General features: G+C 40.1%; 2 protein-coding genes across 4 annotated transcripts in view; both read left to right on the top strand.

Moving 5' to 3' along the window:
• Positions 1 to 14,434, top strand: part of grapa (GRB2 related adaptor protein a) — an 82,285-nt gene extending 67,851 nt beyond the window's left edge. For all 3 annotated transcript variants that reach the window (XM_046074792.1, XM_046074801.1, XM_046074783.1), the window contains exons 4-5: positions 1,493 to 1,661; positions 12,992 to 14,434. In XM_046074792.1, the coding sequence (XP_045930748.1) occupies positions 1,493 to 1,661; positions 12,992 to 13,177 (355 nt within the window). In that variant the 3' untranslated portion in view covers positions 13,178 to 14,434. The remainder of the gene's footprint in view (positions 1 to 1,492; positions 1,662 to 12,991) is intronic.
• Positions 14,435 to 18,162: 3,728 nt separating this feature from the next.
• Positions 18,163 to 27,034, top strand: LOC123958458 (protein FAM83G-like; the record flags this gene model as incomplete). The annotated part of the gene is made up of 4 exons (XM_046031785.1): positions 18,163 to 18,960; positions 19,940 to 20,107; positions 24,818 to 24,942; positions 25,435 to 27,034. Coding segments are annotated over exons 1-4 (2,346 nt in total), but the record flags the coding sequence as incomplete, so codon positions are not given.

A 27,034-nucleotide genomic window follows, 5' to 3' on the forward strand; every position in this document is an offset into this window, starting at 1 on the left:
CCCCCCCCCTACTGATTATATTGATTTAGATTTTGCATCAATGTGGGTGTCTCTTCATAAATGTAGTGACTATATATTTTTTAGTCTGCTCTTGTATTGTTTTGTATGTTTTAGTGTTTAATGTTTGGGCCAGGGTTACCACAATGGACTTGCTCTACTTAACAAACTAAAATAAAAATAGCATAAATTAGGAAACAAGTGACCCCAGTGTTTTATTTGTGTTTTTTTTAAGAGACAGATGAAGAGGACCGCACTGAATGCATGCCAGCCCCAACAGCTGACAGCTGGGGCAGCTTTGGGGCCTAAAGGCCAAATCTGCTGGTATCAACCGAAAGCTGTTCAAAATGTATTGTATGAATAGCAATTTGTGATGTGACGACAGAAACTCTGTAGGACAAGATTGTTTCTGACTGTCTGTCAGTCTCTACAGTTGCTAACCATTGTGAAGTTGTAACGACATGTTCAAGACAGACGTCATTAAGTGATTAGTGCCCTTAGACTACACACACCACTCGTTTATTTAAATGTTTTTTCAGAAAAAACATTACTCAACTTTACTGGACAGTTGGGCTGGACTATTCACCATTGTGTTGTTGCTGATACAGTGACAGACTTACATTTCATTTTACATGGTCCAAACCAGATGCTAGAAGTGCTTTATGAAGCTGTTTGCAGACTTAACTTTTTCAAATGCACTGTGTCCAAAACTGTTAAAAACACATTTAAAACAGAATGAAGGCAAATGTCCTGCATTTCTGCAGTAACAAGACTGAAATATATAGAAAATCAGTAAATTTTATGTTTACGTCTATGTGTGTAGAGAACTGTGTGTAGTGTTTTGAAAAAAAGTGTGGTTTATAACTGCAGTCTGAGTGTAAAGCAGGAAATGTGCCTGGGGGGTTGGTACATGGCACAATTACAGGTCATGGTCATTGTGGCTCAAGGTTTATTTTTACTGCGTAAACAACTGAAAAAACTGTATTGCAGCACTGAAATTTTAGGAATGACATTTCTTTCAACTTCTTATTTTTCACAAGTAAATTACTATAGATAGTGATATAGAAAAAGATATTGAAGCTATTTTCTGCATCAAAATCATTCACACTTCAAAGATAGAAGTTCAACATTTATGTGTAATGCTCGCTGTTGTTTTTTTTTAGGTCAGTGTGTTATGAGCGACAACGTACGCTTTCTGAGTGAGAATTGTTGCCAGTATTTGGTTGAACAAGATTATTTTGAGACATGTATTTAGTGTTTTTGTGGTTTGAGTGAGTTTTGGAGGTGAGATAAACAGTTTGGACAAGATTAATGTTGGTAATGCAGACTGTGTGAAGAGTTTTGAAAAAGTGGCCTCAATTCTGACCAATGCTTGTTAGCAATTGAGAATAAACTGTAAATCCGTCTATAATTTAATGATTGATTGATACCCCACAGCAGACCTTCCCTTAAGACAAGAAACGATTCTAAACTCCTCCCTCTGTTTGTCTTGCAGCTACGGGGACCACGTTCAGCATTTCAAGGTGCTGCAGGATCGCTGTGCTCAGTACTACGTGTGGGACGAGCTCTTCTCCTCTCTGAATGAGCTGGTGGAGTTCTACCATAGCAACAGCATCGCTAAAGAGAGGACTGTCTATCTGAGAGACCCCGAGCACTTCGCTAGGGTAAGCATGTGAATCCAAAGCAAAAACACATATCTAATCAATAGCCAATTCAATCAGTAATTAAACAGGATTATTTTACCGTCCAAGTACTTACTGTGTGTCACTGTGGTTTATCTAATTATTAATAATTTAGAACAATTAGCTGAGTTTATAGAATAATAAATAAGAGAAAATAATAATCCCAAACATGTTTATATCAGTGGTTTATTTTCTCAGAGACAAAGTCAGCAGTTTCCTCTTAGACTTTTTATATATTGCAAGAGTTGTTTCCCCCTTAAAATAGTTTGGAAGGTGTCTCTGTTTTGAGTTTAGCTTTCTTACTTCATATTGTTCACACCACAGATCAACATGATCTGAACTCTTTTTGTCCAACTTACCGAGAAATCACTGACATGCCGTAGCAGTTATGTAGAACTATTTATTTTTTATTTAAGTCTCCTCGCTAAACCATTTAAAACACATCTGCTCTTGTTGTCGTCAGTCTCAGTCTCCTTCATTTTCCCTCCTTTCTTTAAGCCACCAGAGATTTACTATCCGATGAGACTTTAAGGCACGGTGGAGCAGCATTTAGACAAAAAGTGTGTTCTTACGATCTATTGTAAAATCAACAAACATACCAAACTACCCAGGTGTTCATATTTAATTTCGCTGTGACGTGGAGGGAAAAACTTTTTTTTTAATGGAGCTGACAGCTATGGGAACACTCCATATGTTGGAGAATTTTCTGGAGCAGTGACTGCGGCAGCAGGGTTTGACGCAGCTTGTAATGGAAGATCACAGGACTGCTGTCGGTTTGGAGCAGAACCAAATCAGTCATCTTAGGCACCAAGCCAGAGGGAGTGAGCACCGCAGCTCTAAGGAAAACTGAATTAAGAGGTCGTGATTAATTTGCTACACATCAAGTTTTGAAAGAACATTTCTTTAGCGTGTCGTGTTTAGTCCAGTTTCCCACCTAATGAGGAGGTTTTCACTCTCATCTACACAATTTGTATACTATTCCTGTTTTTGTGAAACAGGTAGTTTAACATCCATCACGTGTGAAGACCATACATACATATGTTCATGTAAGCGCCCAATAATGCTGTGGTAACACAACTAGACGTCTGCCTGCCCAAATTCAGCAGAATCACAACACTGTCAGGTTTAGGGAGAGAAGATGTAAATGACAGGTAGTTCTCATGATGATGTCAGCATGGGAGAAGCAATTGTTGTTGCTATTGTGAAGTCATTATGCAGACAGGATCACATTGCATGTTAAGTATTCCTGGGAGTGACAAGCCGAGCCGTGCCCGCAGGCAAACCCAGACACTGTGGAGGGACGTGATCCACAGCGATCCTGACACGACGGCGTACACGTCTCACTGGAACACCAGCCGCGTGCTAATAGTCCTACTCATCGCATCATATTCACTTCTGAAGACTGGCACCTGAGAGAAATCATATGTCACATATGTTAAGCGATATTAGGCATGTTTGATTTACAATAGGTGGGTTAAACTCTGAAATCCAACAATGATTGATGAAACGCTGTGTGAACAGAGCAATGCCGGTTGGTCGGTCAGTTCGTCAGTCTAGTAGTCCACCACTTTTGTCCACAGTGGAATATCTCAACATCTATTGGAAGGATTCCATGAAATTTGGTGCATATATTCATGTCCCCGCTCAGGATGAATTGTAATGATTTTGTTGTAGGCTGTGCAGCAGTGAGTACCATTCTCCTTTCATAAAGGAGAAACATCGGCCATTTAAAAACATTAACCAAAAGAAAATAACAGAAGAGACGCCAGGGGCTGCAAATACCTGCTAAGACAGACACAACTCTTTCAAGAGCTGCATGTAATTTCAATCACTTGGTAAGGCATAGACCTTAACTTTAATTTAGACTTCGAAGTCAGCTCTTTTGGAGAAAGATTCATTTCATACACTTTCCCACACAAGAACATACGAGTAATATCAACATGCTCTTATTCTCATGACCACTAATATTTTTAAATTTGCAGAGTAAAGATGGCAACACATGTTCTATATGGCACTGCTCATTAGTAGTCAAGCATATTGCACTTAGCTCATTTTATGCTTCCTAGCATGCTCAAGTCAAGGATTAACAAGATGCGACAAGTTACATTTACATCAAGTCATATTACTCATTAGAGATGCTTGTCAGCATTTGTGGCTACTAACCCGTCGCTCTTGTGTCAACAAAATTAATAAGGAATGTCAAAATCTCACAACCTCTGTTGCCTAGCAGAACACAGTTACTGCTTCTTCAACTCTCGTCCAGTTGTATCTGTTTCATATTCATTTTGATCACATGATGGAGGAAAGATTTTTTTAAATAGAATTGAATAGCAACTCTGGGTCTGTTTGCAACCACTTCTTTGACTCCCCTGCTTCGTTTTGCTGGAAAATCCAAACCTTGCACTTAACTGTCAGCTCACAGTACCGCATGCAAGGAAATATAAAAGCAGTGAAGAGACATTGGCATCTAAGGTGCTGGCTGCCACGGCTGCTCTTGTGGTATTTTTGAAGCGAGAAGATAGGAAGTGAGGAGTTTAGTGGCCAATGAGTCAGTGCTGATAATAGAGCCAAACTGAGGGAGGAAATAACACAATGCACACACATCCTTCTTTGTCCAGAAGGGTTTTCTGTAAAATTTTCAAGCAGGTATTCTGGCAAGGCAGCACAGTGCATTTCTTTCACCCTCCCCCACATCGTATCTGTATTCTGCTTCTAGTGAGGAGCTTGGAGCTGAATGACAGCAGCAATAACTGTCTCTAAACCTTAAAGAATAGGCTCAGAGTAATAGTTTGAAATGCATTAGCTGGTGTACTCTCATGCATTTTAAAGAGCAGTTCCTAATTTAAAAAAAGAAGACAAATGTATATATAGCAAAATATGAATATAGTTCAATATTTTCATGCGCACATCACCCAAAATCTGATTGGTTGAAATGTGAAATCTTTTGAAGATGATCCACATTTATTGATCTTTGTGATGCGTGAGCTTTACTTCAATATATCAGGTCCTTCAGATGCAGGGAGCTCTTTCACCCTTCCCTTCATATACTTGCTGAGGTGCAGTGGAGTAAAGTGCGCCCTTCTTTTTTTTCTAAAACTTGATTTTATAGCTCAGATCGGGTTATTGCTATAAAACAGTGGGATGTTTTTTCTCATAGTCTTCATTTATTCAGAGCAGACGGTTGGCTGAGCAGCCAGACTGCTGCAGTATTTCACCTGGTGAAGCAGGAGACTTTCAGATCAGGATGACAGGTTTTGATCCTGAAAAATTGGTTCTTCTTTCACAAAGCGGCTTCTCACAAATTTAGATCTCATTTAGTAACAGTGTGCCTCACACCTAAACAGTTTCTAAATCACTGGGGATGTTGCACAGTATGTTCAGTACTCTGAACAAATGCGGCTGGAGCAGGTGCGAGTTAAGAATTTAGCTTCAGGGTGTTATGATGGTGAAGGAAGGCAACGACAGCCTTCCCATGGGAGAACAAAAAACTGTATGACCTAAATACTGTCCCCCTCTAAATCTCAACTTATACATGAAAGCAACAGCTGGTCTTTCTGAGCATTTGTTTTTTTTCCTCAGAATTTTATTTTCTATTATTCATACAGTAGTTTATGAAGCGGCACCACCGGTCGTCTTCTGAACTTAACTGATAGTAACTAATAACTAATAACATAATAACAACAGATGCTAATTATAATATATATATATATATATATATACATACATACATACATACATACATACAGGTGCTGGTCATATAATTAGAATATCATCAAAAAGTTGATTTATTTCAGTAATTCCATTCAAAAAGTGAAACTTGGATATTATATTCATTCATTCCACACAGACTGATATATTTCAAATGTTTATTTCATTTAATTGTGATGATTAAAACTGACAACTAATGAAAATCCCAAATTCAGTATCTCCGAAAATTAGAATATCACTTAAGACCAATACAAAAAAGGATTTTTAGAAATTGGCCATGGAGTTGATCAGTCTGTGGCACTGCTCAGGTGTTATGAGAGCCCAGGTTGCTCTGATAGTGGCCTTCTGCTCTTCTGCATTGTTGGGTCTGGCGTATCACATCTTCCTCTTCATAATACCCCATAGATTTTATATAGGGTTAAGGTCAGGCGAGTTTGCTGGCCAATTAAGAACAGGGATACTATGGTCCTTAAACCAGGTGCTGGTAGCAGGTGCCAAGTCCTGTTGGAAAATGAAATCTGCATCTCCATAAAGTTGGTCAGCAGAGAACATAACTTTGGACCACTCAGCAGCAGTCCAGTCCTTTTTGTCTTTAGCCCAGGCGAGACACTTCTGACGCTGTGTCTTGTTCAAGAGTGGCTTGACACAAGGAATGCGACAGCTGAAACCCATGTCATGCTTACGTCTGTGCGTGGTGGTTCTTGAAGCACTGACTCCAGCTGCAGTCCACTCTTTGTGAATCTCCCCCACATTTTTGAATGGGTTTGTTTCACAATCCTCTCCAGGGTGCGGTTATCCCTATTGCTTGTACACTTTTTTCTACCACATCTTTTCCTTCCCTTCACATGTGCTTGGACACAGAGCTCTGTGAACAGCCAGCCTCTTTAGCAATGACCTTTTGTGTCTTGCCCTCCTTGAGCAAGGTGTCAATGGTCGTCTTTTGGACAGCTGTCAAGTCAGCAGTCTTCCCCATGATTGTGTAGCCTACAGAACTAGACTGAGAGACCATTTAAAGGCCTTTGCAGGTGTTTTGAGTTAATTAGCTGATTAAAGTGTGGCACCAGGTGTCTTCAATATTGAACCTTTTCACAATATTCAAATTTTCTGAGATACTGATTTTGGGGTTTTCATTAGTTGTCAGTTATAATCATCAAAATTAAAAGGAATGAACACTTGAAATATATCAGTCTGTGTAGAATGAATGTATACATTATACAAGTTTCACTTTTTGAATAGAATTACTGAAATAGACCGACCTTTTGATGATGTTCTAATTATATGACCAGCACCTGTTTGTGTGTGTGTGTGTATATATATATATATATATATATAGAAATGTGAATACTGGGTTAAAGAATTTGGACACATGCTGCGTTCTGTTCCTGTTTTATGGGCATTTATTGCTGTTATAAAACAGATTTAAGACTATAACAGAATGTTTATGCTTGTTAATTTCATTGCTATATAATTTCATTCTATTAATTTCATATTCCATTTATTCTCTCCATTACGTTTTAGTGTGATGAGATACCAAGTGAGATGCTTTGCTCCATCTTCTCTATGAATTAACAGGCATTAGCAGTCAACGGTGTCTCTTCAGTTATTTTTTTGTGATAATATTTTTAAATGGCTGGTTCCTCTTTAACAAAGGGAGAACGGTACTCACACAGCTACCCTACCTTATATTCACAAAACTGCATCTAATCATTAGGCTGCTATTGCTCTTATTCCAGTAATAACAATCAACACTGAATATGCTGGAAAGTGTGTTTTAAATGTGCTTTAACGCTCTGCAATTTACTTCACACAGGGCTCTAAAATAAAAAGAAAGCACATACATTGTCACTGACAAGACTCCCAACAAGTTAAGAAATTTAAAAGGTATTGCAGTTCAGTGTAAGGCCCCAGACTGCAGCTAGTAATTGTAGCTTTAGATAAATTAGCACATAAAACAATGACTTTCTTTTTATTTAAGATTATTTATTTTATTTCCTATTCCTATCAGATTTTATGATATTTTATTCCATCATCCTATGATGTGATAAGTCCCAGGTCAAGTCCATATACAGAAAAAAAGAGCTCTTTACATATTGTAATTTGATTTAATGCTACATGAGGTTTATCAGGGCAGCATACTGTACTTATTCAATGTTGTTTTGCCTCAGGCCCGAATGATCACCTTGCTGTTCTATACTAATATCAGCATGTAATAGGTGTTGTGTGCCAAGGGGGCCTTTTTTACATACATGACAGTTACAGTCCTGAAAAACATGTCCACGTATCCATTATTGGGGCATGCTGAAAGTGCTGTATTTACCTACATGACTATGTAGCCTTAGAAAAAGTCTGTCACCCCACATCAGATCACAGCATCTTAGTGTGTAGCCTTGTTTACTCTGCAACTGTTTTAATGAGAGTCTTGAGGGTTAAACTGTACATTTTCTATTTTAACAATACCGTGCTTTAGCAACAAACGTGCATCTCAAGCAATTTGCATCTGACAAAACTGAAAACATCCTCTCCATGTGTAAGATGTTGTATTTGATTATATCACAACATATTGGTTTGTAGCTCTGAATCTACATCCTGTGCTACTAACTGAGACCTTATTTCGGACTCACTCATCTCAGTTTTGAACCATTTCAAAATAGCTAGATTAGCCTTGTTCCTAATTTGTTTTTTTTTTTTTATTAAGTTAAATAAATTTGTGCTTTTAATTTATCCCGAACGTGTTTATATCTTTATCTTTAGTCTGGCAGCAGAACAAACAATTGTAGCTGCCTGTCTTTTTGACTGCCATTTTATATAAAATCACAGTCAGCTGGTCTTCGTATCTGTTGGGCTTGGTCTTCGGAGTCAATGAGATGCAAACGCCCACTGAAAGTTTCTCCCCGAACGTGTCTCTACAAACCCTCCAACACTGACAAGACAGCTTAATTGCAAGACACAGTAAACCTTTCCTCACCTTGTATGTTTTAGCTAAAATCCCCACCAAAATATTCTGTAAGTCGCCTCTCTGACTTCGTAACCTTGTAATGTTGCTCTATGTGCATCTAAATTATTAATAGTATACCCACTTCTTCAGTTACCAGCACACCACTTCATATTCTCCTTTCGCCCAATTGTTAGTGACACTAAAAGCATAAGAACAAAAGGAAAAGCTAGTTCTTGCATCGCTCCCTTTAGACCTTTAGAGTAATAAAAGAATGCATGAACACCTGGTTATGTTTCATGAAAATATGGCCTTAGGCTGATTTCTCACTGTTCGATTATTTTTTGAAGGCTCTTCCTCACGTGATCACAGTTTCTTGTTCTATATGGGTCAGTTTCACAGACCTAAACTAACGGGCTTAATCTCAGTCCATGCATCTCGTTGCAGTGCCTTTTTGCATTGTACCTCCTATTGTGCGCTTTCCAAACTAATTCCACATCACCTCATTAATGGCCCTGGATCCTTGTCACACCATGGCAGGATTGGAAATAATTACATATCCCTAATGTCCTCGTGCCTCGAAGCTTTCTCTTCAAACTCAATGCCCGCTTGTGCAAAAGTTTAAACTCTTTTTGACATCTTGTCATTTTCAAGTGGAAACGGAGGCGGTGTCAGAGGCAATTCTTTTCTGCCTTAATGCTCTGTGTGTGTGAGTACAGAGACAAATCTAGTATAAATCTGCAGTCCATTGATGTTGCAGAGTAATTTGTTCCACTGTCAGCGCTCTGGGTTGGAGCAGGCACTGGAGAGGTTGATGATCACAAGGCAGCCGAGCGCGGCTGATACAGACGGACCATATTTCTCCTCCCAAAGCGTTGCTCCTCACAAGCTGCCGTGGATAAGCGAATGGCTTTTCCCTGTGCTATCACACACGCACACACTTGAATATATGTATACACACAAAGGATTGCACATGCAAACTCCCAGACACCCAGGCAAACAGAGGCCTGCACACACATGCTCGCTAACACCCAAATACACAGGCACAGAGGGTACGTGCATGCACGCACACACTAACAAGAAGTCTAGACTAGATCAGCCAAACAATAAAGGATAAGTCTGTGAGGATTTTACAGATTTTAGAGATTGATAGATTGTGTCTGTGTCTTTTGATCCTAATCCTGCCGTCTGGTAAGTGTGTGTACCTGCCTCTGCCTGTATGCCACTATGTTAGGGAAAGACAAAACAGGCCACAGCAATAAAGTCCAGAATTGCAACACACATACCTACACACACACACAAACCAAAAAAAAGCAATATTGGTATTCCATCCAGTCTCTCGGCTCCCTCCCAGTTCATATCACATCTACTTTTCTCTGTGGGAGTGCAAGTGACAGCTAAGAGGTTAGTTAAGTTCAAGACTCTCTCCTTAAAATAGACACTTTTATTCTGCTGCTGTTAAACTGCTTTCACTTCACGAGGCAACAGAGATCAGAGGAGGCTGGCTATCAGGAGAGAAGAAAAACACTACTTTTGTGAACTCAAAGAAAAACCCGGCGAGACAGAGAAAGCACAGCATCTGTCTGGTGAATTGAAAGCCGCTCACCTAGCCGTGAGTCGCCGTCAAACATCACAAACAACATTTAATAGAGTGCTGTTTTTAGTCGGTGTGTTTATAGGTATGCACTCTTATCTCAACCTCACACCACATCATTGTGCACTTATAACACCTCTCTGTCTACCTGTCTCTCGCAGTGTCTTACTCTGTTTCTCTTTTTCTCTCTCATGACCTCCACAAATTACAGTGCAGACATTTATTCTGTTTAAAGCTGCTCTGCCCGGATTAGTCCCATGTGTAAATAATCCGGGCAGAGCTGTGCGGCCTGATTTTCATGTTTCAAAAAATACATGTAAAGACTTTTTTTACAATTAAATACACACCTTTACACCAGACTAAACCACTAAGTGTAGAAGTTATCGAAAATATGTTTCCTTATTAAGAATGGCCTATTTAAACAAAATAGATCAGGATACAAAAAATTATTGTAACTTATGTCTCAGGATGGATGTTTCAGACTATCAGGAGTGGGTGCGGACAGCATGTCCAAATGCAAAGCATAGCTTTAAAGGTTTTGTATGTAAATGTGAACCGACTAGTCTAGTCTGTCTGCCAACTTATCTACCTGCCACTGCCTGTCTGTGTGTCAATATGTCACATGTTCACACTCTACATGGCATTACAGGGCTGCTACACGTGTTTCTCTTTGTGGTAAATCAGAATTTTAGATATTATCATGTCACATGTCCCTGAAGCTATGCACCCTAAAGAATTAAGGGTGCTTAATAAGAAATTAATTAATAAAAATAATTAATAAGAATTTTAATAATTAATTAAATAATACATTTAATAATTAAAAATAATTAATAAGAAAAAAGTATTTTTTCTTATTCACTTTCTTGCTAGGAGTTAGATGAGAAGATCAATACCACTCTCATGTCTGTACAGTGAACATGATGCTACAGCCAGCAGCCGATTAGCTTAGCGTAGCACAAAGACTGGAGACAGGGGGAAACACCTTTCCTGGCTCTGAAACAATCCATCATATAATCCCTTGTAATCCCACAACTTTACACTTTGTTTTTTTGTATGGATTAAACAAGTGTGTTATGTGCGATAACATGTTAATTAATACGTTTTAAAGGTGCTGGTAGGCAGATTGCGTTACCTTTGGACACAGACAGTTTCCAGTCTTTGTGCTAAGGCAAGGCAACATTTAAATACAATTAAATCAGTTAAATAGAAAATAAAAAACAGGATAAAACAAGAGAGTAAAAGTTAAAAGTTGCAGTGCAGTGTAAGATATTAATCAAAGGCTTCAAATTTCTTTTAATAAAAGTGGCAAAAAGAAAAGTCTTTGATTTAAACCAGCTGAGAGTAGCTGAAGTCCAGGTATATGGTGCATAGATTCTGCTACGACATAAGTCCTTTAATTCTTGATATATTCCATGCTGAGCTAGACGACTGCTGGTGGTAACATTTAACGTAGCGCATGGTATCAATCTTCTCATGTAACACTCAGCAAGAAAGTGAATAACAGTATTTCTCAAAATGTCGAACAATTTCTTGAAATGAGTCTGACCTGAGTGAGGCTGACAACAGTTTATGTTTTCTAAGCATTATTTTGCCCCTTTTCCTTTTAAAAATATTAAAATAATGGTTCCAAACATTTCACTCATCTGCATGAAATCCATCACCATATTTCAGATTTAGCCTATATGGAACCTACCTCATGCCAGTCGAGTAGCAGTTGTTCCCTAATTGCACAGACTGAGCAGCAATGAAGTTTATAACTAAAATCAATCAGTAGAAAATAGTATCAGTCATCATCAAATATTTACTATCTTGTCTATATTCTTCTTCTGTCTGTGTGCTGCTGCCTTTCTCATCATTTTAATATTTTATATGAATGGACTGACTTAGCTGGACCATGGTCTGGCTAAATAAATATCAAATGAAAAAAAAAAGAAAAAATAACAAATAATACATTGTTTATTAAATGGACATAATGTCAGCTGGTCACCTCATCTGAATATAAGCTCTTTGGAGCACGCATCTAGGACATTCTATACCATGTAGTCTTGTTAAAAAAAAAGGTTTTGTTTTGTTTTAACAGAGGTAACAATTTAGAAATTCACCTACTATATCATGGCTGTTGGTGCTCAACTGAGAAAAACAACCATATTGACCACCATGAATTTTTTAATTCATTCAACATGGACTTTTCCAAACAAACAGACGTTTATTCAGTGCTTCAATAGAGAGAAAGAGCTTTTGAAGAATGCTTGGAATTCTTAGTTCTAACCCATGTTGAAAAGGTATCTATAAAAAAATAATTATTTCATATAATAAGAACAATATAAGAAGTAGAAGTATAACAAATCAGTACACAGAAATATTGCTTACATTTCTAAATCCCCAGGACTTAAAACACAGATTCTATTAAGAAAGAGTCAGTGAGGAAGAAAAATAAAAGTAACCCATAGTTACTTAATCGCAAAAACAAACAAACGTGAGAATAAATAAAGTTCAGACATTAGGCCTTTTATTTACACTGCTACTACTTCTGTTTTTACTACTAGCTTGCTGGTCGCAACACAGGAACATAGCATGGTTTTTATAGTTTTTCTTGCCGAAAGTTGCTTGAGAAGGTCAATAACACACTCTAAATACGTAGCTACAGCTAGCTCAGCTTATCACAAAGACAGGAACCAGAGTCAAGCGAGCTGTTTCCCCTGTTTTCAGTCTTTGTGATAAGCCAAGCTAACGGGCTGCTAGTTGTAGCTACTTGTTTAGCGTAAATCTTAGCAAGTGAGTAAATAAGCCTACTTCCCAAAATTATTATATTCCTTTAGTTCAAACTAATTACAAATCTCTTATAAAACCCTTCCGAAATCGTATAATTTGCCTGCTATGAGCCCACTGTGCATGGGGTTGGAAACCACTGCCCTAATGTATTTTTTGGTTTGTTCTATGAAATTATGTTGCATAAAACAGATACCATTTTGCCTTTAAGTAAAGAGTTTGTATCAATTATACTGTTTAGACATGGACGGCATCAAAAGTTTTTCATAAACTCTCTCTCCTTCTTCCTCTTTCTCTCCCTCCCCACAGCGTCCCCATCATGCCCACGCTCTCTTCGACTTCACCCCACACCATCCCTCCCAGCTACGCTTCCTGCGTGGTGATGTCATCGAACTCATTGACTGCTCCGATTCGATGCGCTGGAGGGGCCGTTGTCATGGAAATGTGGGCTACTTCCCGCCGGAGTACGTCAAGCCCATTTACCACTGCCAATGACCTGTCGACTCGATCAAGTACTCAGCCATTCCCACAGGTTCATCAATGAGCCATCTTGACCCCGCCCCTCACACTGCTCCCTTGCTCTGCACTTGCCCATTCACTTTTGGAGCAGACACTTGATGAGCTTCAACTGAACTGCTTATTATATAACGGACTCCTCCCATTTCCCCGTGATGCCACCTGTCAATCACGAACCTTGTCCAAGCAGCCACTACAGGCTCCTCAAACACGTAATCCCACACCTCCACTGCTCTTTAAATGTAAAAAAGAAAAAGAAAATGAAGATATGGACCTAGACACTGTGGAGAACTCACATACATATACACACACAGACAGACAAACCCACACACACACATACTCCCAGGCGCAGTCATTTATTACAGCTTATCTGCACTGGTGCAGGCTACATAAAAGCAACGCACACACTCTCTCACACTAACCTGATGAAAAAAAGAACGAGTCCCATGGGAGGTTGTGGAGCAAGGGCAGGGCTTTCTCTGCTGTAGATGAGTCAGGATTGGCTCCAGTATTTTCCCATCGCTCCCAAAAGGAGATCTGCTGAGCTGAGCAGAGAGACACAGAGTCATTGTCTTGTGAATTTTTGGGCCAGACACTCAGAGGATACTGACACAGCAGATTCCTCTCTTGCTGGGCTGGTGTGTGTGTGTGTGTGAGTATTTGTGTATGTTTATGTTTATGTGTGTGTGTGTGTGTGTGTGTGTGTGTGTGTGTGCGCGCATGGGTTTGTATGTAAAATATGGGTCTGAACACATGTAAACCTGCAAATTTTATGTATGTGGATGGTTATTATGTGTGATTGGGAAAGTGAATGCATGTGCGTGAGTTTGGGGGTTGGGTTGGTGTGTGTGTGTGTGTGTGTGTGTGTGTGTGTGTGTGTGTGTGTGTGTGTGTGTGTGTGTGTGTGCTGTGGACCAATAAAGGAGCTTACTGTGTTTTAAATGACCAATGAGATGAATGCTGCCCAGATGACACTTTGTTTAAAAATACACAGCTCATAAAGTAATGCGCTCATTTGATTGTTTCTATGTATTTATTCTTAGTCGTGTGTAATCTTAAAATACATATATTACAAGTAAGATTAAACATGGTAAAGCGGCTTTGTTTTTGTTTCTGTTGCAACAAATAGTTTAAGAAAACCACATTTTATGTGATTAGCAGTAACAACTTGGACCAGTCTTCCTTCACCTGTAATGACAAATCATTTAAATAAAGTGATACATTTACCTCTTTGAACATGAAGCTTGGATATTATTGTTCAATAACAAATACATTTCTCTTATATGAATATGTCGATTGAAATATAATACGAATAATACACAAAATAAATAAGAGAATTTAAACTGCGAAATAAATAACAACTAGAAACACACAAAGGTAAGTTATATGAGGTTCCACTTGATAGCATGTATGAGCCCCTCTGTGGGCTGTAGCAAAAATATGATATATACAGCTTGTATATCGAGAGATGGGCAATATTTATGATATATGTATTTTAAATACGCATATCAAATACAAAATGGGATTTTATAATTTGTAGTTGATAGGGTTGAGGGAAATAGCTTAATATTTTGTATGAAAATACTTAAGTGTTTTTGATTTTGTAGTTATTAAAAATAATATTAAAAATATTAAATACTTTGTGAGAAGTCTACGTTATGACATTATAAAAAGGCTGCCTGATTAGTGCCTACTCAGTAATTTGCCCAGACTTGTTGGGATCAGATCAGAATATTGATCCAGTCCTGAAGAAGAAAGTCAAGGTGAGAAACGTGTAGGTCACCAGCTTTCAATTCTACAATTCTACAATTCTTAACAGTTCCTGTTAAGTTTTAGTGTTAGTTTTAGTTGCTTCTAAGCTAAATCTTTTACCACTTTATTTAATGTTCTTGCTAATTATTTTATCTAAGTAGCAGCCCTGATAGTTAATGTTAGCTTGCTACTTTCATCATATGTTCAGTTAATGTCAGTTAGCAGGAAAAAAAGTGTTTCAGAGTTGTTACTTTACAACATTACTTATAATGCCACAAGATGATGTAACTTTTTTAATGCAGCCGTGTGCCTCATTGTCATTAACAACATTGTGCTACAACGCCATTAAGCAGCAGGTTGTCAAACCATCCACCACGCGGGTTTGTTGAAGCTCAGATGATGCAGAGGAGGCCCTTCATTACCAAACACTAAGTTAACTAAATTAGGATACAATTATGAGTTATTAGCAAACTGTTTTTTTTTAAACATTAAACTGTTATGGTTACTTCAAAACTAACCTTCATCTGGGTGATCAAAGGGATATGTGAATATTTGATTTGTTAACTGGTTGCCTGTCAGATTTATCAATTGACTCATTAGGCAGAGAAAAGCTGTTGCTCTCAAACATCCACTTAATCAGCTGAGTCAGTGCACCGGTGAAGGGTAAAATAGGCCGATAGTTGGAGTAAAGTGATTTTATAGTACCTGGGAAAAGTGCTAAACATTTGTTTTGATACATGGCATAGCTGCTGTATTTAGTTAATTTTTATACACTTTTAGATAAAATTAGGTTTTTTGGTGTCTTATTTTAAAATACATGTATCTTTTACAATGCATGCTTATTTCATATTTCTACAGTTTCAGACAGTGGTCACTGTTCTTCTTTGCTGATGCAGAGAGATCTCATTGGCATGTGATTCTTGCTGTCTACAAAAGGTGTGAGAGTGTTTATGTACGTTCCACTGAATGCCACTTCAGAGTGACACACACACACACACACAATATATATCATTATGTGTGAAAGTTGACTGGTGCTATGCGAGGAATGCAGCACTGCTTTTCCACGATTCATGTTTGAGGTGAGGCAGGAAACAAGGTTACATCCTATGATTACCCTGGACTGAATCACTTTTGTTTTCTTTCACTCTTTTGTCTCCTCTTATTTGTTTTTAACAAATCACTTTTTTGCATTTCTCCTGACAGAGTCACCTCTAGCTTGCCACTGACAGTTAGTCAATAAACTACCGGCATCCAGCAGGGGAGAAGAAGAAAGGAGTTAAAGGTGTACCAGAAATAGCACTGCTGTTCTCTTCCACCACTCTGTCTTGAACCTGCTGAGTCACTTTGAAGTGTGTGTGTGCGGTAGAACTGTGGTAGTACGTGTGTGGCACATTTTTAATGACGTATTTGTGTCATACACTTGAAATGAGACAACATAAGAATACTACGTCACTGACACGCTGTCACAAAGTAAAACGCTCAGTGGAAAGAAGCAGATGAGACAGAGGAAGTCAGACGCACAGACACAAAGTGGAGTTATGAGACAGGATAGAGAATGAAACAGTGTTATAGAGTGAAAAATGGGGAACAATGAGAGATAAAACAGAGAGGAAGAAGCAGTGTACTGATGAAAGATGGAAATGCAGGGTGAGGAATCCGTGTCAACACTACGAATGAGAGTGACAGTAAACGAGCAAGCGGCGGGGAAGGTATGTGAGCTGTGACATCAGTGATGGCGTTAGAAGCAATAGAGTTGAACCAGTTCGACTGACTGACAGCCTAGGGTTGTTTAGGCCATCGTGAAAGGTGAAATAATCACAATCAGCCTGCAAACCAGCCAAAACCACTCTGTCAACCAGCAGGACAGTTTAACAGATAATTATTCATTTACTGCCAATCAGCAAGTGAATAAATCAAAAGATACGATGGGCCGACGATGAATTAACAAGATCCCAGCTAGTGATTCACCCAGTAATTTTCACAAACATGTGATCAGCAGTGACACAGAGAGAGACAGACTGACAGAATGTCGGACATACCTAACGGCGCTGGGAGCCCTCTCTGTGCCTAAGCAGTGCAGAAATCAGTTGATTGCATTTTTGATGCAGTGGAGCTGTCAGTCTGAAAGCTGTCCTCTTAGCTTTTCAGGAAATCTTTCAAGCAAGTTGCTCAACACCGCTTTTGGTAAATTCAAGTGCCTTGAGTTCCTCATGCCAGTTTCTTCAAACAAAACAGTGAGATTTATAGTTTCATTATTTTTGTAAAACTGGATGAGCCTATCCTGTCTTTTTAGTATGGCAGAACAGAAGTGGAAACATAAAACCTGAAACTTCTGCAGCAAAACTAACATCCCATCATTGGGTACTGCTACTTCATCTGTGCAACAAATATGTACTCGCACGCAACTGCAAAGATCAAACCAGGCTGCATCATCTATAATCAAGTAAGGTGCAGTGGTCTTACCTCTTTGAAGTAATTTAAAGTTCAGTTAAGGTTATTAAAATATGTTTTATAACCTTGAGGCTTTGTGTTTGATTTGGCTGCTGTCCTTGTGAAGACTTGTTTTATTGTCTGTTATTTAAAAGTATTGCGTAAATGTAACTGTAATTAACTTATTAGTATTATCAAGTTTGCGGATTTTGTTTAAGCTTTTAAGTTTGAGACGCACTGAGTGTTCCTCGGTTCCTACAGAACATCACAGTCATACTTAAGAGTTCAAAGGTCAGTCATGATGCCCCAGGCAGGTGAACGTGTAGTTTTTAGTTTGAGACACTATACTTTCATATTTTTTAAGAAAATGAAAAGTATTATGTTCTGATCCCTACAATAAATGTTTTTTAGATCTCATTAATCCCAAAATAGTCTCTCCATCTTGTTTTTGCTTTTCTATAAAGTAATTATGTGCTTCATTTGGACCTTTCCTAAACACATACTTCTCCCTGCTGATCCTGGCAAGAGTTAGGAAACATGACAGAACAGGTAAAACAGCATGGTGTAGTTATGTAGGCTATGATCTGCTGGTGTCTCATGTGTGTAAAGGATGAACTAGCAGCCTAATGATTTAGTGGGGTTTTGAAAAGGAAGGGGTGGGGTCGTTAATCATTTAATTTCTCCAGTCAAACCTATTTCACGCCACAGCACAGACACATGCACACACATATAGTTGGGAAGCCCTACCGGTCAGGTGACAAAGGTGTGTCTGGGTTGCTGTTTTGCCTGTCAGGGTCACACCTGTCGGGCGGTGCTACCGGCGGGGTGTCACTCACTCTATCACTTGCTCTCTGTCTGGCCGGTCAACTCCTTCAAGACAAGAATGGTAATGGCTGAGTGTTAATGCACCATGGCTGCAAAAAGGAATTGCAAGCGAAGTAGGGAAATACACGGCGTAATGTGTAACAAGTCCGGAGCTAAACTGCTCAGCTTTTTAAACCACAGAGGAGGAATTAAAACGCCTTTAAGCAGCTTTCTTTAGCAAAAGTCTGGAGGAGTTTAGAGGAACTGGCCCGTGAAGCTTTTACAGCTGTTTCTTGTTAGGTAACCTATTTTGTGCTCGAGACATGGCTCTGTCCCAGATACAGTGCCTGGATGATAACCATGTGAACCCGCGGACGCACGAGTCCAAACCGGAGTTCCTGTACTGCGAAGACCAGCGGCTCGCGCTGGAGGCTCTCCTGAAGGATGGTCGCGAGGCGTTTTTTAAGTACTTGGAGGCTCGTGGCCTGCGGGGCTTCCTCTCAGACCCCGAGCTGGAAACTCTCACCGGGGCGGCGGAGCCCTATGACCCGGGCTCGGCGCTCTTCCCGGAGAGTGCCGAGGACGACGAGCCCCCGCTGTCACTGCACTACTGGCCCGAGCTGTCGGACACGTCCGTCCCGCAGATGGACCTGGGCTGGCCGGACAGCGATGCTTACCGGGGAGTGACGCGCACTACCATGTACTCGCAGCCACCGCTCGAAGGTCAGGCGCATATCAAAGAGATTGTGAGAAAAATGATTGCGCAGGCGCAAAAGGTATGTTGGGCCTTTAACGGACAAAATAGTTTGTTTGTTTGTTTAAGCCAGATTCTAATGTTTACTTTCTAATTAAATTAAGCAACTACAGTTAACATATAAACCAAAGTAGTGATAAAGATTAACCAGTTGAGATGTCTGTCTCTGCTTTCTGAAAAGATCAATAGACCTAATCGGCGCATTTAGTCAATGTTTGTGTCTGCTGTAGGCTTACGGTCTTTGCTCTCCCGTGGTGCTTCTGAATCAATGAATGTCCGGGGTCAATGAATGTCTGGGGTGCTGATTTCCATTCATTCTTACAAGCTTCTATGAATTTGAGGATTTATCAGCCCTTACTGAAGATTAACTATAATGTTGACATGACTGTTACCATGTTACTCAGTCAGTCTAAGGTCAGAGTACAGACCGTTGACCAAAAGATACAAACAAGACAAGAGTAAAGTGCAACTCGATTAAGCGGCTTTATCAGAGGAAAATAAGTGCTGCACAGCTGTAACTGTGGCTAGCAAAATGCAAGCATTTGTGTTATGTATATTTGCATGAATGTGTGCATTACTGCCAGGCCATGTGTGTATCAGTGTGCGCTTCTGTCTGTTCATGCAGCTGAAGGCCTACATTTATGGCATGTTTTATTTCTTACCAGCTGTTCACAGTGAACATGTATTATTTGACTGAAACATCCTATGGGCATTATCCTGAAAAGCTTCTGACAGAAATAAAAAGCCCACATAACTTCCCTTAAGGAAAACTTGTGTTATCATATTTTACTTAAACCCGTGGAACAAGTTGAATCTTAGTGGTTTTGGCAGAAATAGGGTTTACATTTTGACTTCATGCCTGAGGCTTGATCCAACTGCATTGTAATAAAGTGTGTGTATGTATTTACTTATTTGCATTCATAATCTGTGCACTGGTATGTGTGCATTTGTGAAAGAGTTTTTTCCCGTGTGTGATGTTTGTTGTCTGTATTTGTCTCCAGGTAATAGCAGTCGTAATGGATGTTTTCACTGATGTTGACATCTTTAGAGATTTGCTCGATGTGGGTTTTAAGAGGAGGGTTTCTGTCTACATCCTGTTGGATCGTACAACACTACCTCATTTCCTGTCCATGTGTCAGAGGGCCAACATGCATGCTGGACACCTCAAGGTGAGCCACTTGATCCTTTTGTATAGCAGCCTGACATTTAGCATCAAGTATCAAAGAGCAAGGCTTGGCTGTACTTCAAAAATAAAACAAGTCTAAAAAATCTAAATCCACCATTCTTCACCTGGGGAGTCAGTATATGATTAGTTACTTGCATGGCAATATTCTCATTTATTTTTATAGTTCTTTTGCACAAGTGAGCACTGTATCCCGATGGTTAAAAACATTAACATCCATCCTGTGAGAATAATACCCAAATTTCATGGCACTCTGGCCAGCAATTGCCACGATAACCAGAATAATAAGCTAGCAGAAAATGAAAGTTCGTTATCAATTGTGTCAGGATAGAATGTTATAGTTCCTTCATAGAAAGTAGATGTTTTACTGATGGAGAGGGTTCTTTGACCATTGAATAGCAGGGGTGGGGGATTTCCAGATGTTCGGAAAATGCAGAGATGATCACCTCATTTTGAGACTGGAAAAACATCTGTAAGGCACTGTTGTGTGTAACAAAATAAGTACAGATTATCTTGTGAAAGAACGACAAGCAATTGAAGTCAAGAGATGTTTGTTATGCAGGGATGAGTGAAAGCACATGCCATCTTTCACTTTCTCTATCTGTCTCTCTCTCACTCACACACACACTTAACCCGCAAATCCTTCCAGCTGGCACTGTACCATAGATTAATCTATTACCTCCTTGTGTTTGCAGTCAGTGTTTTATTTCATAATTGGCTGGTTACCATAACACATTTGGGACATGTAGGGACGCATAAAAGTGAGTTACAGGGAAAACTATATCTTCAGTGAATTGTATTCTTAAGACATAAAGCTGCCAAGCCGCCAAGCCATGATTGTTTTCACTCAAGTCAGCCAATATGAACATCTCAGGTGAACTGCAGTTGATAGGCATTTAATGGTTCGCATCAACTGTGCATTATTTGATAGGTGGAAGTCTGACTTGTTCGCCTCAGTGCTGCGTTGTTTCTACTTCCTCCGGGGAGATCATTTAGAAAATCCACCATACAGTAGAGGCAGTGTTGGAAAAGTCCCACAGTGGCTCCCAATGTGCTTAACAAATTATGTTCAAAGTGATATTTAATGTTAGGGTATACTGTGGTTTAGATCTGTATTTGGCAGGCAGAAATGAGACACTGAAGATGCAGAAAGCTGTTAAGGGCCTCAAGAGATGTTAAGAAACACAGACGGACACAAGGTGTTTGCACATGGGGTGGGCACACAAGCGCAAATTGTGTGGACAGACATATTGACACTAACACACACACACACAGATCATACAGATATACAAGAAGAGGCACACACTCCCCTCTGACAGTTAATGCCTTGGAGGAATTATTAAAGTGGAACACAAAGGCAGTAACAGCCTGACAGACTTCCAATACCATCTGTATCTGAATTACAAGCAGTCTCATGTGGCAGTTTGCACTTTATAAATATGAACATATGACATATAACTGAGGAGGCTGTTGGATGTTTTATTTTCATTGCAACTGCATCTGGCATTTTGTTGTTTTTACTTACATTTTTAGGGATGTCTCAATCACGTTTTCTTAATGCAATACAGCTGCATACATAGATACAGCTGCGCAGCGCACACATAGCCTCAAGTTTCCCTACATTTAGTCAAATATTATAAAGCAGAATGCCTATGCATTAAGTAAACACAGCTTTCCTTTAAAGCCATCATTGTTTTAACCCAAACCGACTCATATCACATACTGACGCTTGTTGTTACATGCTGTGTGTTAACTAATGGATCTTTTGTTTAAGTGGAGCTAAAGGAGGTGAGTTTGATAGCTGGCACACTTAGAGCACACTTGCCAAATGTTTTATGTATCCATATCTCCGTTATAAACTGCATGTGTGCTGGGGTCTGGCCTTTAGAGCACAGGAGAGATTTATTGTGATAAATCAAACATTGCCACTTTGGTTCACTGGAGAGCAGCCTGTGGAGCAGATCCTATTCTGCCAAAGAAAACTGTATAACCATTTAAGTCTCTGACAGAAGCCTGTCACTGCGGTTATTATGTAGCATCCCAGAAAATGGGACAGCCCAGTGTACAGCTGTACAAGTGGCAGTTACGATCCAGAACTGTGACGAGCAGCTAACCCAAAATCTCACAAAGTGATGAGTCTGTTGGGGGGGGCAAGCCGAGGGATGATTGGCAAGGAGAGTAGAAGGCATGTGTGACAGCTTGAAGACAGCTTGAGGTTTTACTGTGAGTGACACAAGGGAGTGTAGGTTGAGGAGTGGATAGACAGGCAGGGAGGAGGAGCTGATGAGTGGTGAGATGAGTATGTCAGCAAAGAGGTGCCACATTCTTCTTACTCCTCAGTTGTCTGAGGGGGTTTCTGGACAGGTTGCAACTCTAAAACACCCTTCACTCAGTCAGATGTGGACTGAGAGTATTTTTATAAAATGAACAAAACCATGAGTTGGGTTGAGGCTACAGTATGCTTTGTCATTAAAGCTTGTTTGGTGGTATTGTCACATAAAATCCTTTCTACGACAGCTGAAGCGCTCATCATCCAAAGTTTGCATACACACAGTAATGCAGCTTGCTGGTTTGATCTAATCAGTTTGCCAGAAGAATGTACCGAGGGAGAGAGAAAGTTAAGGGTGGATCCAAAGGAATGAGGAAAACAAGTGTTTCTACTGTGAGTCAAGCCACGCCAGGAATAATTTTCTTCATCAAGACAACTGGTTATATTCCCAGAGTTTTGGCAGGATAGGACTGACAGTTAATCGGACCAAACAGCAGAACCACACCTCACAGAATCTCTGCCTCTAGAAGATTTGCCCATTTAACTTTATATAATAAGAAACACAAACCAAAAACAGACAATATAGCCTCACTAAAGCTGTGATTTATTTTCACATTTCACATTGTAGCTCTAGCAGTTTTTGTTGCGTTGTTTTCAATCCCAGATTTCTTTTCACTTTTATTAACAGAATAAATTAACCCCATAAATAAGGCATATTATTTATTAACACCAAAGAGGTACCATTGGCTGATCACCAACATAAACGAAACACCTTGTAAAAACCTACCACATGATATGTACTGACTTCACAAGTTTACCACTCAAACACATAAATAACTGTGGACAAACAATGGATTATGGGATACCAAGGTCTGCAGTAGATGTCCTCCAAATTCCATTAAAAATGGGCATTTGTCTATGGCAGGAGCTTTTGAAATGTGGACTGAAAATGGTATGCAGTTTTTGTATTTTTGAGAATCATTAAGGATAGATATTGGTGAGCACGGCTGTAAAGAAATAAAAGAATACACAAGAAGTGAGTCAGAGGGAGAGAACTGACAAAAACTTGATAGAGAAAGTGCTTGAGGTACCTTTCATGTGTAATCTCTTATCTGAAACACTGTTAGAGTCTTTTATGACTATAGCACCATAAACTGTACCACCCATGTGTTACCATGAATGTTAGTTAAATGTTAGCACTGCCTCTCAATAAAGATATCGTTGTAAAGCTATACAGACACACATGTAGGAAAATTTAGGAAACATCCTAAGTGGACAGAGGATTGACCTCTGCGGGACTTAAATCTCAGGGACGCCTGATACGGAAGTATTTTTTTACAGTATACATGGTGTTTATTTCACAGTGCAAAATATGCAAGTTCCAACAAAAACTAACACAGATAAGTCTAGTAGGAGGATGGTGTGGTCCATGGCGTTTAATGCAGCACTCGAATCAAGTAAAGACAAGACAGAGATTAAATCAGAATCCATGGCCATTAAAAATAATCACAGTACTTACATTGGATGTGGTATGGGTAATTGCTAAGCAGTTTGAAAATGTGGAGTAATTTGCTGAAATTAAGGGCGGCGACAGTTGACTACAGCTGCTTGTTTATATGGGTAGATGCGCACATGAGAAACTTCATCATAGTTCAAGAAATTTGACTTAATTTGTTGTCATTATTATCTGTTTACCTAACATGTGCTTTACAGATGATATTGGGTCTCATTTCTGATATGTGCACATGCAAGGTTACCGTCGGATACATGACACATGCTCACCGGCCATTTTTGTGCTTACCACTTTGCGTATGTTGGGGAATAAGAATCATGCATCAGTTTAGTTGAATATTTTAATTATGACTATAACTGATGAAGATTAAATGGTGTTATTTTCACAGTTATTGAATACATTTGCCCATGCATTAGTAAATTAATGGTTTTAGATATTGTTGTTTATTAAAGGTATTTTTAACGTATGCTGTTTTAATATGATATGCATTTAATTTAAAATTGTGTGTGTGTGTGTACATTTTGTAAGACAGCTGGGTCTTAATCATTTGTGCCTATTGTCTGAGGCATTTCAACATTTATTTGCAACAAGTACAAACAAATTCATGTAAGAAAATATTGACGAATCACAGATTTGTGCCTATTTGGGAGCTTGTAAGCACACTTTCTTTAAGAATTGAAACACATTACAGTAAAAAGTGTTTGTTGTGATTGTATTTTCTGTATAAGTTTCCTGTTTTCTTGACTTATATATAGAATGTCGCAATGTTACGTGAAAGTACAAGATTAAGTCATCTGACATTGTTTTACAGCCTTATATATAACACAGGTTACAGATTATAAATGCTGTGTGGTGTGTGGTGTGTGTGTGTGTGTGTGTGTGTGTGTGTGTGTGAATGCATGTGTGTGTTGCAGCACCTTCGTGTACGCTGCACAGAAGGAGTGGAGTTCTACACTCGGTCCTCCACCAAGGTCAGAGGGCGAATGGGACACAGATTCATGTTTATTGACGGAGACAAAGCTGTGTCTGGGTCGTACAGGTCAGTGCACTGTGTGTGTGTGTGTGTGTGTGTGTGTTTGTGTGTGTGTGCGTGTGCGTGTGTGTGTGCGCGCGCGCGTGCGTGTGTGTGTCAGTGAGCGTGTGAGAAAGAGAGTAGCCGTGAAAGAAACAGAAAATATCTGTGTGCCACACCTGTCTTTGATTTATGTGAGCGTGGCACGGATAAATAATGCACTGTAATGTTCAGTGGCATTCTCTACATACTAGACAAACGGGCTGTAAATGTATCCAATGCACAAGAGAAATAAACGCATGTACGTAGCAGTCCCAAAGTAACTGGACAATGACACGCTCACTTTTGGCTCAGATTAATTTGAGGAAGGTACCATGCACATCAGACGAACTGTGTAGGAATTGTAGTCTAAATTGTAGTTCAGTTATTGCTGTTTACTTGGCTTTACTTTACTTGGATGTGTTTGCTTTGTAATGTCCTGGTGTACTTTAAAGTTGTTTTTTGCTGTGTTTTCTTTAGTTTCACTTGGATGTCATCGCGGCTGGAGAGAAATCTCATCACTGTGGTTACAGGCCAGGCAGTGGAGGCCTTCGACAGGCTGTTTCGTTTCCTCTATGCGACCTCCAATTTGGTGGATGTCCGGCAGGTCGCCACGGAGCCTGAACCGGAAGTGGAGCCCCCCCCACAGCCAGCCGCAGTGACCCCTCCTTCTGCTGCTCTTGCTAGGAAACTATACAACCCCAAGTATGCCCTGGTTACTTTAGGCAACCCCAGTCCCACCCCTCCCGCTGGCCAAAACAGCACCAAAGAGACTCAAAATCCAGAGGTCCCAGAAACCAAGAAAAGGGGACGGAGGAGAGCTAGTAAGGAAGCAATAAAGGAGGCTCCCCCCATCCACCCTGGACTCACCAACCTTGAGAAAGCATGTTTGATGTCATATCTGCCCATCTGGCCAGAGCCTGACCCCCCCAGTGATGTAATTGGGTTCATTAACATTCGTGATTCCAGCAAACCAACTCAGTTCCACCTACAGAGATCTGAGATGTTTGAAACCAGCCAAGCGATCAGGTTTAGCAGTCCATTCAGTATGCCTAAGGAAACCCTGCCAGAGGTCGCCAAGCCCAGGAAGCCTACTGACAAACATGAGGAAATGAATAAACTCCAACCAGCACAAGACAACACCAAGGCTGAGGAGGTGGTGGTAGACAGAGCTCAGCCATCGCAACTCAATGCAGGGCCTGGTGACATTGAAAGTAAAGCAGAGGCAGGTGAACACAAATCACCTGCATCTGGGCCTAAGTGTGAATCTGACACTACTAAGACTCTCAACACTGAGAATAAACTGCATTCCAACACACCCACCAACCAAGAAGCAGGCCACAACACCACGCCTCACCTCAATGCACACGCACCTCCCCAATCCAGCAGCAAAGCATCCAGTCCTAACGCTGGGAGGCCGTCACACACCACGCAAACTGTCACCACACATCCTCAGCCCGACTCCCTCCCTGGACTGAACACCAAAAAAGAAGCAGAAACTAGTTTAAGATTACAGAGTGCTGTTGTGCAAACCACACGCAAGCTGAAGCCAGACAGTACACAACCTGCACTACCGCGTGGTCCCACTAACTGGAACTCAAACACAGAACAACGCGCACAAACAAAGACGATGTTGCCACATTCAGATTCACACGCAGAGGCTGTTCACGTGCAGCCACAAAACTCCTCTGAAATGACTCTTAACACCCAGAATCCCACCGTCAACCACTACGTGTCCTCCTCCTCTACCTCTGCCATGTGCCCTCAGTTTGTCAGCTCTACCTCTCTTTCTGAAAATAACCATGGCTCCATTACTACAAGCACAGCTACCAGTGCCTGTGCTCCTTCCTCCATCAGCTCTCCTCCTTCCCTTCCTCATCTTACCTCTTCTTCTACAACTCTTAATCCTCCCCTCCCTTCCGCCTCAGCATCCCCATCTTTGACCTCAACTCCCCCAATCCCTAAACCTCGTACCATACAGCTGGTCATCAAAGACGGCGTCATCAGCAATGACCAGATGCTGCCGGAGTTCAGTGTTGTCCGGAGGCCTGCGACCAGCACAGGGGCGCTAGGGGTCCAC

Source organism: Micropterus dolomieu, linkage group LG02 (assembly GCF_021292245.1).
Source record: "Micropterus dolomieu isolate WLL.071019.BEF.003 ecotype Adirondacks linkage group LG02, ASM2129224v1, whole genome shotgun sequence".
In the NCBI taxonomy this organism is placed as follows: domain Eukaryota; kingdom Metazoa; phylum Chordata; class Actinopteri; order Centrarchiformes; family Centrarchidae; genus Micropterus; species Micropterus dolomieu.